Source organism: Hydra vulgaris, chromosome 12 (genome assembly GCF_038396675.1).
Source record: "Hydra vulgaris chromosome 12, alternate assembly HydraT2T_AEP".
NCBI classification, from domain to species: domain Eukaryota; kingdom Metazoa; phylum Cnidaria; class Hydrozoa; order Anthoathecata; family Hydridae; genus Hydra; species Hydra vulgaris.
Genome location: NC_088931.1, coordinates 25,528,034 through 25,542,725, shown reverse-complemented (window position 1 = coordinate 25,542,725; position 14,692 = coordinate 25,528,034). Strand labels below are relative to the sequence as shown.

General features: G+C 29.3%; 1 protein-coding gene across 2 annotated transcripts in view; it reads left to right on the top strand.

Annotated features, from left to right (window-relative positions):
• Positions 1–850: 850 nt before the first annotated feature.
• Positions 851–14,692, top strand: part of LOC100199793 (DAP3-binding cell death enhancer 1) — a 37,477-nt gene continuing 23,635 nt past the window's right edge. For both annotated transcript variants that reach the window (XM_065812689.1, XM_065812688.1), the window contains exons 1-2: positions 851–981; positions 5,859–5,906. In XM_065812689.1, the coding sequence (XP_065668761.1) occupies positions 5,867–5,906 (40 nt within the window). In that variant the 5' untranslated portion in view covers positions 851–981; positions 5,859–5,866. The remainder of the gene's footprint in view (positions 982–5,858; positions 5,907–14,692) is intronic.

Sequence of the window (14,692 nt, the reverse complement as noted above, 5' to 3'; positions counted from 1 at the left end):
GGTCACGTTTTCGCAATCTTTCTAAAGCTTTTTTCCAATTGTCATAACCGATTGTCAAAAAAAAAATTTCAGATTTTTCTTGACAGCACTAATGCAGATATAGCAAAATAATTTCTTTTTGGAATGACATAGATGAATCCAAGGGTAATCTATAACCCATTTTTCATTGAAAAATCTAAGTTGCTTGCCATATATTTTTTTGGTTGCTTCAATATCGGCAAAATTTATTTCTGTTTTTTCGGCATTCCACTCAAAGCAGGAACAAGCAGGAAAACATTTTTCAGTATCATTTCTTTCTTGATTAATTTCTTCCATTGATACAGTTGTATTTGAAAAAGAATTGTCATGTACAAAGAAAGAAATAAGTGTTCGTTGCCTTTTATGAGATGGTTCCGTCATGAATCTTCACAATCGTTAGGAAATACTAGTCGTAAGATTAGAAATTGTAATTTATGTGAAAATATGCCTATGTATACATATAAAGTCATTATTTCAAATACGAAACACTAATAGAAACTTGTAAAACGTGATTCGAAGCACACTCGTTAAATTATTATTTCAAATACAAAACGTTAATTGCCCTCTAGCGGCTTGAAGACGTGTTTAAAATAAGATGAAACATTTTAAAATATTAATTTTAAAAGTAAAGAAGAGAGGGGGGAGGGGGCAACAATACCAAAACCCCCACACTTTTAAAAGTATGGGGGTTGAAGCCCCCAAAACTCCCACTGATCCAAATATTACCATTTAAATAGTTAGATATCAATTTAAGTTTAGCCTTCCACTTTGTATTTTGCTTAATAAGAGAAAACTGAAAGTTTTCACTTATGAGAAATTTATATGGTTGCTATTGTCTCTAAGGTACGCGGTAACACCGCATATCCACGAGACCTATTATTATCATAATTATAGGTCTCGTTTCTTGAGGAGCCGCATGTGACATAACCTTTAAAATATCAGTGAACTTTTATCATTCATCAGGTACTATATCCAATCTGTAACAGCAGATTGAATAATTTCATTAGTTTTTAATTGAAGAATAGTTAAATAAATCGTTCACATGGTTATAACTGTCATTTTAAAAGTAGTGTGCGTTTATTTAAATATTGTTGATTTATTATATTATGATAAATCAACAATATTTAAACAGAACGATTCATAAAGTTTAAGTAATTAAAAGTATATTTTATCTATTATTGTTTATCAGTTGTAATTGTCAACAGCAATTTAATTAAATTATTATTAATTAAATTGCTGTTGACATTATTATTACTAATAATGTTATTTAATTTTAATTTTAAATAAAAGTTTTAATTTTTCAAATAAAAGTTTTAATTTTTAATTAAAAACTTTGATTTTTAGTTAAAAGTTTTAATTTTTAATTAAAAGTTTTAATAGATGACCAGATTACTAAGTAAAAGCAATTACTAATTTTTATTCACCTGGCCTTTTTTTTTGATTGTTTCTAAAGTGGTTGAGATACGTTTGCTTGTAGACAAGTCTTTCCATATTTAAGTTTTATATGTAATAACTGATATTTTATATATTATTTTTTGATGGATTGGTAACCAATAAAGAGATTTTTCTATTTTTAAATAGAAAGGAGAATGAGAGTCAATGTGAGATTAACTATTTTGAGTATGTTGGAGTTTTTTAAGATTTTTTTTGTAAGAACCTGATAATAGACTGTTACAACAGTCAAGTTGAGAGTTAATAATGCTACAAGCAGTTGTGTTTTATAAACACCACTGTTAAATCCTGCAACTGCCATAATTGTGTTCTTTGCAACATACGTCACCAAAGAAGCAGCTAACACAATTGTGGCATTGTAACTTTCAACTTGACTATTGCAACAGTCTTTTACAAAGGTCTTATGCAAAAAAATCTTAAAAAGTTCCAACATTGATCTAAGGAGAGTGTTGAGTCTAGGGTGACATCTAGGATTCTCGCCGAATTTCCTGTTGTTAGTGTTGTTTCAGGAAATGTAATTTTGGAATCATTTTTAAATTTTCCAGTTTGTTTCCTAAATCCAAATAAGATAGCTTCTGTTTTGCTTGGGTTAAGCAGAAGTCTGTTTTCTTAAAATCATTTTGTGATTGCATTACTAATGCAGATAACATTAATAAAATCACTGAATGTGCTAATGATTAGCACATTCAGTGATTTTATTAATGTTATCTTTTCCTGGATTAATGAAAGTATATAATTGGGTATCATCTGCATATTGATAATGATTTGTGCCATGTTTAGCTATAATACTATATACAGGTGAAACAAACATCGAAAATAAAAATAAGCCTTATACACTACTGTGGTACTCCTGTTGAACTCGTTGACAATCTAGATTTTGTTAAGTCTAAAGAAACAACGGATTTTCGAAAGTGCAAGTATGATGTCAGTCATTTTAGTGCAATATCTGTGGCAATGAGTTCATCTTTTATAATAGCAATTTGCAGGTTGTGATCGATTGTATTAATTACTGCAGATATGGCTTGAGAGTGGAGAATGGTGGTTAAAGCATCATCAATGTTAAACAAGATGTCATTGCGTATCTTTAGGAGTGTTGTTTCTGTTGAGTGATTAAACCTAAAACCAGATTGAAAAAGATTGATGTTTGTTTTTACAGTTGAAGTTACATGTGGAAGAAACCAAGATAAAACAAGCTTTTCAAGAATTTTGGATATTGTATTGAGATTTGATATGGAGCGCAGATCAGTGAGTTTAAATACTGTTTGTCTTGATTTTTTAAGAACTGGTTTAATTTGAACAACCTTGAATGAGACTGAGAAAATTCCAGATTTGAATGAGAGGTCAGCGAAGTGAGCTATAATTGGATTAAATAATTCGGAATATGATTTAAGAATGTTTGTTGGAATAATATCAAGTGGTGATGTCTTAGGTTTGAGAGTTTTGACATGCGAAACATCAGTGAAAGTGACTGTACCAAATGTTGTAAAAGTATCTACAGAGGGAGATTGCTTTATAATGAAATCAGATTTTGGGTTTGTAGCAAGCTTTTCTTGGATATTTTTTTAAAATACTTTCAAGTTTGTTTGCAAAACATTTACTTAATGTGTTACATTTTGCTTCTGTTATTGTGTAATTAGTTTTAGTATTATTCGAATGGAGTGTTTTTTACCATGTGCTGAGTTAGGTTTTTCTTTATAATAATTACATCTGGATTGGTGAATTGCTTTAGATGCCTTTTGGCATCCAGTTTGATATATCAGTTTTTCTATAATGGCGCTCCATTTTACAACATAGTCTTTTTTTAATCTTTGCATCAGAAGATAACCATTTACTATTATGCTTATTTAGTCTAATTGAATATTTTTGAATTGGTGCCAAATTATCAAGAACGGTTGATTATTTGCATAATCATCCACATTAATTAATACAATAATAAACAGCATGGCATCAATTACATTTCTTCTATAAAACATGATAAGTTTAGTTTTTTAAAATTTCATTTCGAAAACCAAACAGTTTTACTTTTAAAGATGGATGTTGTAGTGCTACCCAGAACAAATAGTGTTCCTAAATACCCTTGTCCAATACTTGAATATTGTTGAGGGAAATGTTATATGGTGATTTATTATTAGATCAAGCAGGTTGGTAATATCAGAAGTTAATGATATCCAAGTTGAAGATTGAACTCTTATCATCAATATATCAACTTTTAGAGTCTTTGATTGATAGTTGTTGGAGTGGTACCTGGGCAATTAAAATCGCTGCAAAGAAGCATTTCTCCAGACAATGTTTGAAGTTCTTCTAGAAGATCAGAAAGTTCTAAAAAGAAAGTGTTAGTCGAAATGATTGGATATGATTGATAAATAGCAACAACATTGTAAATAGTATTTGCTAAATTTAGTTTAGCAGATGTATGTTCAAAGGACAGGCAAGTAGATGATAATGATAGTTTTAGCTATTATTACCACTTCAGTTTCTTTTGGTTTTGTTTTATTTTTCAGAATTGATGCTGCTTGTGCATATGAGAATATTTTGTTGTGGGTTTGTTTGCTGTTGTAGTTGTTGAGGCATTTATTTTTTCAACTTCAAGAACTTTAATATGCTTTAAAAGATCTCAAACAATTAATATTTTTCCACACCATGTGCATGTTTTTGATAATCTCAGCAGATGCACATATTGTTGGTCAGTTTGGCTCTTCTAGGCATTGATAATCAAATTCCATTTATTTTAAGAGGGCTACTACTCTGAATAACAGTGGGTTACCTCTTTTTATATATTTTAACCTCATTAACACAAATATAACTGTGTGATATTCATTGTATATACCATGATATTTCTGATATATTATAATATTGATACTGATATATTATGATATTATTCATATTATTATATTAGGCTATTGTAATATTCATATTATAATATAATCAATAAAATTTAAGGATTAAAAAGTTTTCTACAATTTTTCAAAATTAAAAAAAAAAAAAAATCAATTCGTTTTTAAATTTGAAAATTGAAAAAAAATTAGGAGTTTTAAATTAACTATTCTGTTTCTATACTATGTGAAGATATTTAACCATCCCGACAATGTGAATTATCTCTTTTTGATCAGTTACAACTGATGGCTGATCTTGAATCTGATCTCATTTTTGTAACAACTTGGGGCTTGTAGTGGCTTGTAAATTTTAACTCAAACAAAACAAAGTCATTTACTGCATATAACTATTGTAATATTGTTGGCATTCCTATATTAATGAATATAGGAATTATTCACAGAGTGCAACTTTGCTAAGTTGTCATTCAGCAAATTTGCATCCTTTTACTGTCCCTTAATGCTCTAAAAACTCCTATTCATTTAGTTTTTTTTTCCTGTACACCAATGCTTTGGAACTCTCTCTCTTATCTTTATGTTTTCTTGACTCATGCAAAATAAATATAGTAAGGTAAACCTCTCACTGATTTCTTTAGTTGTATGTCTTCTTGGATTATCATTCATTACTGATCTCTCTTGAAATCTATTTCTACAATCCATTGCAAAGTTAGCATCTACTAAAGTTGCATCTCTTTTATGTGCTCACCATTTTATTACTCCTGGTTCCATTCTCTACCTCTACAAAGCTCTTGTTTGTTTCTGTATGGAATACTGTCATCATATTTGGGCTGTTTCTTCTAATGATACTCTTTCTCTTCTAGACAAGATTCAAAAATGCTTTGTAAACGTAGTTAAACCTTTCCTATTTGCCAAGCTTAAGCTATGTCCCATCATTGTAAGGTTGCACCTCTTTTCTCATTTCTAGTTTCATCAATCATTGAGCTATCATTTCTAGTTCCATCAATCAAAACTCATTCTTGCTTGACTTGTTTTTCATTAAAGTCACATCTTTTTACAGTATCTGTCCATTAATGCTCTAAAGTTTATGTAGTTTTCTTTACCACACATCAATGTTTTGGAACTCTTTCCTATCTTTCTCTTTTTCTACCTTTTCCTTTATCCTATGTTTTCTTGACTCACAACTTACAACTTTTAATAGCTTCTGTCAACCATTTCCTTGCTCTTTAACACTATTTTTTTATTTTTTAGTAACTCCCAACTTAATAGTGGTTGCTAGCAGCCTTGTTAGGAGTAAATTAGTCTAAAAAAATTTTGTTTGTAAATAGTTGTAGATTTTTTAGAATTTTAATAGTGGCTTAAAATGTATAATTCAAATATATAGAAAATATAAAATAATAATAATAAATATATCAGATCCATATGTTTAATTATATTTAAATAATTACAATTAAATCAAAGTAAAAGAACAAAAATTGTTAATAAATTTTCTTGGTGCCCAATAATGACTTATTTTTATATTATTTTAATTTACTGATAATTATGCATTTTGTTTTATAGTTCATACAATGTTCAGAAGAATACTTTCTTTAATACCTAATAAACCTTGTAAGTCTCTTTTGCTCTCTTATTTTGTCAATGTTTTTTTTAACCATTAAAATTTTGCAGCAGTTCGTTTTTGCTGTTGCAAAATTCACACACACACACACACACACACACACACACACACACACACACACACACACACACACACACACACACACACACACACACACACACACATAGATAGAAATGAGTTTGGCAAAAAATTGCCAACCTCATTTCTATGTTTTATGATAACCCCTTTGTGTCAAAATATTTTTGCCGACCTGATGTGAACCTCTAACAGTTTTAGGTCGACAGTTTATTGCTGAACTCATTTTTCCTGATTCCAAGGGTTACATATATATATATATATATATATATATATATATATATATATATATATATATATATATATATATATATATATATATATATATATATATATATATATATTATGGCATTAAAATTTTATGCCAGCATAATGAAATCGCGCTGACTAGATGGTCATTTTTAGGCTGGCATAAGTTTAAAAGGTCATCTTTATTTGCTATTTAGATTAAAATAACAACAGCAAAAAACAGAATGCTTTGAATAAATACTAAATGAGATAATTTAGAAAATGTCAAAACAAAAATTTTATTTAAAATAGTTAAAATAAAAATGACATAAAAATTGAAAAAAAATGTTTTATAAAAATATTAAACAAAGTAATTGAAAAAAACATGAAAAACAAAAATTTTAGTTAAAACAATAGAAATAAAACAATAGAAATAAAAACATTGAAAAAATAAAAAATAAGAAACATTTTATAAATATTAAACAAAATAATAAAAATAAAAATGGAAAGACTAAGGTTTTAAGTTCTAAATACAATAATTAAAATACAAACTTCTAAATAAACATTTTACTTAAGTGCTAAATTGAAATAATTAAAATAAAAACAAAATAAAGGCAACTTATTTAAATTCTAAAATAATTACTTTAAAAAAGACAAAACAAACATTTAAATTCTAAATAAGATAATTTAAATAAAAATGACAAAAGAACTTTTTATTTATATTCTGAATAATTATTTTATTCATGCCTTCAAGTGTTTTCATGTTTTTGATGAACAAATAAGATGTTGCAATTAAAAATAAATACATAAATAAAGATGTTGCAATTAAAAATAAAAACATAATTTTTTGGCAAGCTCTTTTTTATGCACTTGCTAAAGTTTTGGTGGGCAAGCACGAAAATGCGAAAGCGCTTGCATATGAAGATTGAAGAACTTTCATTTAAGGTTAAACCACAACTTTAGGTTAGGTTAGACACTTTTTTTCATTTTAAGGTTGACCATAACTTGGTTTTCATGCTTTTGTTTTAACTCAAAAATTGTCTTCTAACAAAACAAAGCAGAAACAACCCAATGACCATAAAAATATATGATTGAAAAACTTTGCAGATTTAGTTATATGATTAAAGTTATTTTTTTTATTAGCTGCAAAGAATATCTTTCTAAATTATTGATATTTAATTACATATTACAATTTAATTTTAGTTAAATAACTATATATTTTATAATTTATAAAATTATAAAAAATATATATAATTTATAGAATATAAGTTATAAACTTATATTGTATAAATTATAATATTTCATTTCATTAACTAAATTATTTTTGGATCCAAATGAAGAAGACTTATAAGCTTATGAGTAAGAAATTACTCAAAATGAGTAAATGCTTACCTATTTCCTTTTCTTTTCTGAAAAGTTGTATGCTATAAAGAGAAGCTCATAAGTAAGCAATAACTCATTTTGAGTAATTGCTTACTCATAAGCTCGTAAGTCTTCTATATAGTAAGTTCTTCTAAGTAAGTCTATATATATATATATATATATATATATATATATATATATATATATATATATATATATATATATATATATATATATATATATATATATATATATATATATACACAAAAGTAAGTCATAAATATATATGACTTACTTTTGTGTATTTGATCAGCATTTGGTAAGTAAAAATGCTGACTTGAATTTCTTGGTTGTTTCGAAAAATAGAGAAAAAAATAAATAATGAAAAATGTATTGCTGCTCTAATCCAAAATGGTAGTGGCAAACCCTTGCATATTTTCCCTAGATTGACTTCTCCTTTAGGCTTCCTAAATATCCTCTACCTACTACTACCCCAAAGCTTACGGGAATATTTTTGTGATGCTCCTTAAGCTCAGGCATAGGGGAAGGTGGGTACAATGGGTGATTTTCACCCAGGTTTTGATGCGTGCTAAATTTTCATTGAATATTTTTTTTCTTGAGAATATAAAAATATTTAAGTTTATAAGAATAATTATATAAAAATTGATATTGATATCTAATGTAAGAATAAGTATATATTAATATATAATAAAAACTATAATAACTCATAAAAACTTTTTTTAAATTTTCTTAAATTTATTTAGTGTATATTAGTGTGCAATTTAAAAATATTTTAATTAATTAAAAAAAAATCATACCCAGGGCCCTCGAGAGGTAGGAGCAAAAGGAGCATATGTGTTACTGGCGCCAAGATATTAAGGCCTCCGGAAGATAAAAAAAAATTCATTATGATTTTATAATTGCAAAAAAGTAAAAAATTTGTTTTTATTGATGAGAAATTTACTTAATGATGTGCATAGCAAATAACTTGCTTTGTTTATAAAGAACTATAGTTTTAAATAATTTTTATTTTTTAAACATCTTCGCTTCCAACAAGGCTGTAAGCAACCACTAATTAGAGTTGGAAGTTACTGGAAGAGAAAAAATGAAGATTGTAGAGCAAGATAATGATTGACAGATGACTTCAAGGATTGCAAATTATATGAATCAGGAAAGCAAAATGAAGGAAGTGAATTCCAAAGAACTGATGTTTGAGGGAAAAAACTAGAGGAATATGATTTTTTTGGATCACTTAGGAACAGTCACAGAAAAAGGATAAGGCTTAATTGAATGACGAGTAACATGAGAATGAATTTTAGTAGATAGCACAAGAGAAGCTAGCTCTTTAGAGCAGTGCCCATTATAGTATTTGTAGAAAGAGAAGCAACATTACGGCGATATGATAATGGTAGGAGGTTAGCTGCAAGAGCAGGTCCAACTATGTTTACAATGTGTTTTTGAAGAGGCATCATTAGAAGATCTGCTCCAGATATGGCAACAGTATTCCATACAAGGTCGGATTTGAAATTTTAGAGATAGAGAATAGAATCCGGAGTAATAAAGTGTTGAGCACGATAAAGAGATGCAACCTTAACACATGCTAATTTTGCAATGGATTTAATATATGGTTTCCAAGAAAGATCGGAAGTAAGAGTTAATTCTAGAAGATAAAAGGTAGATAACTCATCGAGTACATTACTGTTCATAAATACAGGAATATCTAAATTATTGTGATAATAATTCGCTGAAAAAAATTGAGTTTTATCTGAATTAAAGTTTACTAGCCACTCTGAGTCCCATGCTGTAGTAGAAGTGTGATCCTTTTCAAGCTCAAATGCCCCCTTCAAGTTATCAGAGAGTGTTGGCCTCCTATCATGACAAGAATAAATGGTAGTATCATCAGCGAACAATGCCACCTTAGATGTGAGAATATCTGGAATATTGTTAATGTAAATTAAAAAGAGTATAGGGCCAAGGATTTTTATTATATTATTTAAGAAATAAATTAGTTAAAACTATAATATAACCATCAGGTCTTGTCACACAGAACCCCATTTGAAGAAATTAGAAAGTTTTTGAAAGCCTAGTTAAATAACATTGGTGTGATTACGCTTTCTCATCAAATCCAGCATATAATTAATTAAAAATGACCTATTTAAAACTTCAACTATTCAAAGGTTCCCCAGAATGTCAGCACATCTTTAAAAACCATGTTGCAACCTGTTGTAATAAATTAGCGCATGATGTATTTGATGTACCTACAGTAAACTCTTTTAAAAGTAATTTTATGATGCTACATTGGCTGCAGTTATGTCAATCGAAAGCCTAATATTGCTTTCCTTCATCTATGTTAAACTTTTTATGTATAAGTTTCATTGATTATTGTTATAAATAAATAAAAGATCTTTTAGTTTTCAGCTGCAGTCTTGCTAGATGGAAGTTCTTGCTTTACAAGTTTTTGGACACCAGACGTAGAGCTCAGATTGCCGCTATAAAACAAATTGCAAAACGATCATGAGAAATTACTATTGCTCCAAAGCTGTTGCTTTACCTTCAACCAAACATCGATTCAGGATGAGCAGTCTTGAAACAGAATTTTTTGCAAAGCATATGATGATAGCAAAATTCTGGATATCGATGGCTAAACTCCAACACCACGTATCTCAAAATTTGGCTGTTTTGAATTAAGTAGTGAATAAGAAACTATGGCCAATTCTACACCTGATTCTAACAATATTTATGTTAAATAATACCGGGAAAAGTGTTTAAATTAGGTATATTTGTTTCCTGTATCTTGTTAGTTGGCAGAACTGAATTCTAACACCACGTATCATGAATTGTTTACATTGAAAACATGTGACAATATTAACCAGCTGGATCATTTTAGGTATTTATTGTTTAATTCGTTAACTGTAATGCAGTTAAATTATTTGATTACTAGCTTAGAAGTATAATGAATAGTTTTGAAGTATTTACTTAACCTAGATTTGTTGTTTACTATAGAAAAATTGCTTGTAAAATAAACGTTCAAGATACATGTACGTAAGTAGCTTTTAAAATAAAACTTAAATTCAAATTTCTATAGGCCTACTCCATAAAGTGATAGGCCTAGGCCTACTCCTGTATAAAGTTTATTTTGACAACAGACTATTTGACAATACTAGCTCAAGCTTAGTTGTTTATAACATTTGAAAGGTATAATAACAAGAAATAGTTTTGAACTTTTGGCTAGGCCACAAAAGATTAATAAATTTCACTCATAATTTATCCATTAAAAATCAGTCTATAAAAACAATAATAATACCTTAATATTTTTTCAGGAACTGAGCAGACTTCGAACTACCTTGAAAGAACAAATATTTTGAACAGAAATGATGATACAGGAAATCAAGCTTTTGGACTATTGATAAATGAAGCAGAAGCGATATTTGAAGATGGCCTAGGTATTGAAAACGTCCTACAAGAAGAAGTCATCCTCTTTGTCGATAAGGTGGATTTGAATCAGCCCGGGACAAACCATCAGAATGTTTTATGAGAAGGAGATCAACCTATACCTATTATTGATTGCTTTCTATACTTAAAAGATAAGGAAAAAACTGCTACAAACATTGACAATAGTATTGATTACAATAGCAATGATGAAGAACCTGATGACCCTAATGACCCAGATTTTGTGTTGTCAGATGATGAGATTATGCCTGCGTGTAATTCCAAAACTTGTAAAGCAAATAAAAAGCCAAAATGTACTGAAATATCAGAAAAGATGAGACATGATTTATTCAAATTTTTTTGACAACTATTTTGGAAAGAAAAACAAGTTTACATCCACAACCACGTGAAGAAAATTGACGTACAACAGAAAACTGTTATGAACAAAATAAGCAGGAGGTCTGGTTCATTCAAATACTACTTAAGTCTTACTACTGGTGATTTAAAACCTGTTTGTAAACAGATGTTCTTGAATACCCTTGGTATGAAAGAATGGATGGTTCAAAATTGGACATCAAGTACAGTTGTGTCTCCAGACGACGAGGAAGCACAGCATTTAGAACAAGAAGATGGTGCTATTCTACCAAAAGGTGTTATTGAACAATGTGGATGTAGAGAAAAAAAATACCGCAAAAGAAAAAGATCATTTCTGAATGGTTTGAAAGTTTACCAAAAGTCCTATCTAATTATTGCAGAGCATCCATGTCGAAAATGTATTTAGAGCCATTATGGGATACAAAAATTAATTTGTACAGATCATACAAAGACTTTTGCATTTCTCACAATAAATCGTATGGATCCCTTACAGTATTTATGCAAGTTTTTAAAGAAAAGAATTTATCCCTCTTCGTTCCCATAAAAGATCAGTGTGATACTTGTTACGCATTTCAAAGCAGGCAATGTTTCAAAGGAAGACTACGATCAGCATATTACTAAGAAAAATAGGGCTCGAGCTGAAAAAGAACGGGGCAAACAGAAGGCAGTTGATGGTGAAATATATTGCTTGACGGCAGACATGGAATCTGTTAAGTTAACCCCGTGACAAAGGTAAGTGCCATGTATTATAAGACAAAGTTATGTTCACATAATTACTCTGTTTATAACTTAGCTAATAGACATTGCAAATGTTACTGGTTTTCAGAAGTAGAGGGGGATTTATCGGCCAACACATTTGCCTCCTGTTTGGTTGATTATTTGAAGGAATATTGTCTATCTCCTTGCCGCCCCATTGTAGTATACACAGATGGTTGCACAAATCAAAATCGTAACCAATTTGTATGAAATGCCCTTCTTCACTTTGCCGTCCAAAATAATATCAGTGTAACTCAGAAATACCTAGTGAAAGGCCATACGCAAATGGAGGGAGATTCAGTACATGCAAGGATTGAAAAACAAATCAAGGGAAAGGATGTGTACTTGCCATTTGAGTATGTAAAATATACCAAGATGGCCCGGCAAACTCCCTTCCCTTATGAGGCTGCATACTTGAAATATGACTTTTTCAAGGATTTCTCTAATATAAGCTATTACAACCTAGTTCGTCCAGGAAGAAAGAAGGGTGACCCATGTGTCATTGATCTTCGCTGTTTCCAGTACCTAACCACAGGAACAATTCAATACAAATAATCTTTTGATGGAAGTTTTGTGGATTTGCCTAGAAGACCAATCTAAGTTAAAAAGGATGAGTCACCAATTCAACTATTTAAGGAAAGGATTCCGCTTCTATATACCAATTGGAAAAATTTACAAGACTTGAAGTATGTCATCCCAGAGGATTACCATCACTTTTACTCCCTTACAAGAAATAATTTTGTGAAGATAACTGCAGGTGTTGGAGGACACTTAAAAGTTACCCATTAGAGCACCAAAGAAGATATATGAGTTTATGTAACTGTTTAGCATTACTATTTTTCAAAAGACTGCCTTTTCACAGTTTTATATGCCTTTTAGTTTATAAATTGTGTCCTTTTTCATTTTAAACCATGCAGTTTTATTATTGACTTACCCTCTTAAACAATGCTTATCTCAGAAAAAACTTAAGGTCAACTCCACGTGTCTTAGAAAATTGTCCATATTTCAAAGTAAAAACTTATTCTAATCAAATCAACATTTTAAATAAACAAAAGAATTTAATTGACGTTTTTTTATTTTTTTATTTCTGTGTTTTTTTTGAAAATTATCGTGTTTTTTGGCTTTCCTGAAAAGTTTTGATTTTTTAGATACATGGTATTGGAGATTAGCCATCGATATGCAGTTTTTTTCCATGAGTTCTCTGAACATAAGCTTGAAATGAATATCTTTAACATTAAGCTTTGCCATTCCAATTAACAAGTGCAATTTAAAATTAGGATTGTAAAAACTGTTTTGTTAAGATTCTTATTCATCTGGCTCAAAGATCAAGAACCGTTAAAAATTTAACCTTGAAATAGAAGACAACTTTATGGGAGATATTTTGCATCTTAATAGTTTAAAGTAGTCTTCATTTTTCACTGGAAACACTTTCTCAACCAAATATACTCAAAAGGTTTGTAGCCTATTTTTCAATCTATACAAATTTTTTAATGCAACGACCTTTAAGTAAACTTAAAATGATTGTAGGGCCACTATAAAAAAAAAGATTTAAGAATGTCTATCAAACATACATGGTGAAAATGAATTGAATGCAGTTCTGTCGTAAGATGCCATAATAATTGTAACAATTTTTGCTTGTTAAAAAAAAAAAAAAAGAGTTTTTAATATTAATTTTAAAGAATCTGTGTTATTTAATCCAGATTTTCCTAAAAATATGGATATAAGTTAACATATACTTGTATAATTTTACATATGCATGAAATATGCATGCTTATAGGGGTTTCTAATTGCTACTATGCTCCGGATGTGCATTTTTCTGCTAACCAATCGTTTGTAAACATTTAGAAGTATTATTTTTGAAAAGTACCATTTTCAAGATAAACTATTTCTAGTCTTCTTTCATAAAACTTTATTAAAACACATAAAATTTAAAATTTATTTTATTAGGGTGCCAAAATATTTTTTCACCAACCTTCGAAATGTCTAGCGCTGGGCCCGCTTAAGCTGATGTCTTTTGTCTTGCTGATATATGGCCCTTCTAAGTTTTTTAATGTTAATTCATCTCCCCAAGGCCATGAAGGCCGCTACAGTCGACAAGGCTACTTTAATTATGGTTACAACCCTCTCTCAAATCTATAACTTCGAAACACGAACCTTGATGAACAAGGCTGCTGCACTTAGAAACAAGTTGAAGTTATGTAACCTCCTGCATACAGGCAAATAAGAAAGCTTTTGCTTATTCTTTTCAGTTGTAAGTCAAGCCTCATTCTATTCCATGGTTTTGTTCTTGCGCTATATCTAATCATAATCATTTTTTTTTAAATCTTTTTCACAAGAACAACTCTCCAGAAAACAAGTAACTTCTTATTATTGCAAGAAATCAAAATAAATCATGTATCTTATCTAAGAAGCTCGTGAGATTTTAAAAAAATCTTCAGTAGTATCATAAACAAATTTCTAACATTCTATATTAAGTCTAACAACTTACTCTCTGAAACATTTTTTAGGGTTATAATCTCTTTAGTATAAATATGGCTTGCAACCACTTTTT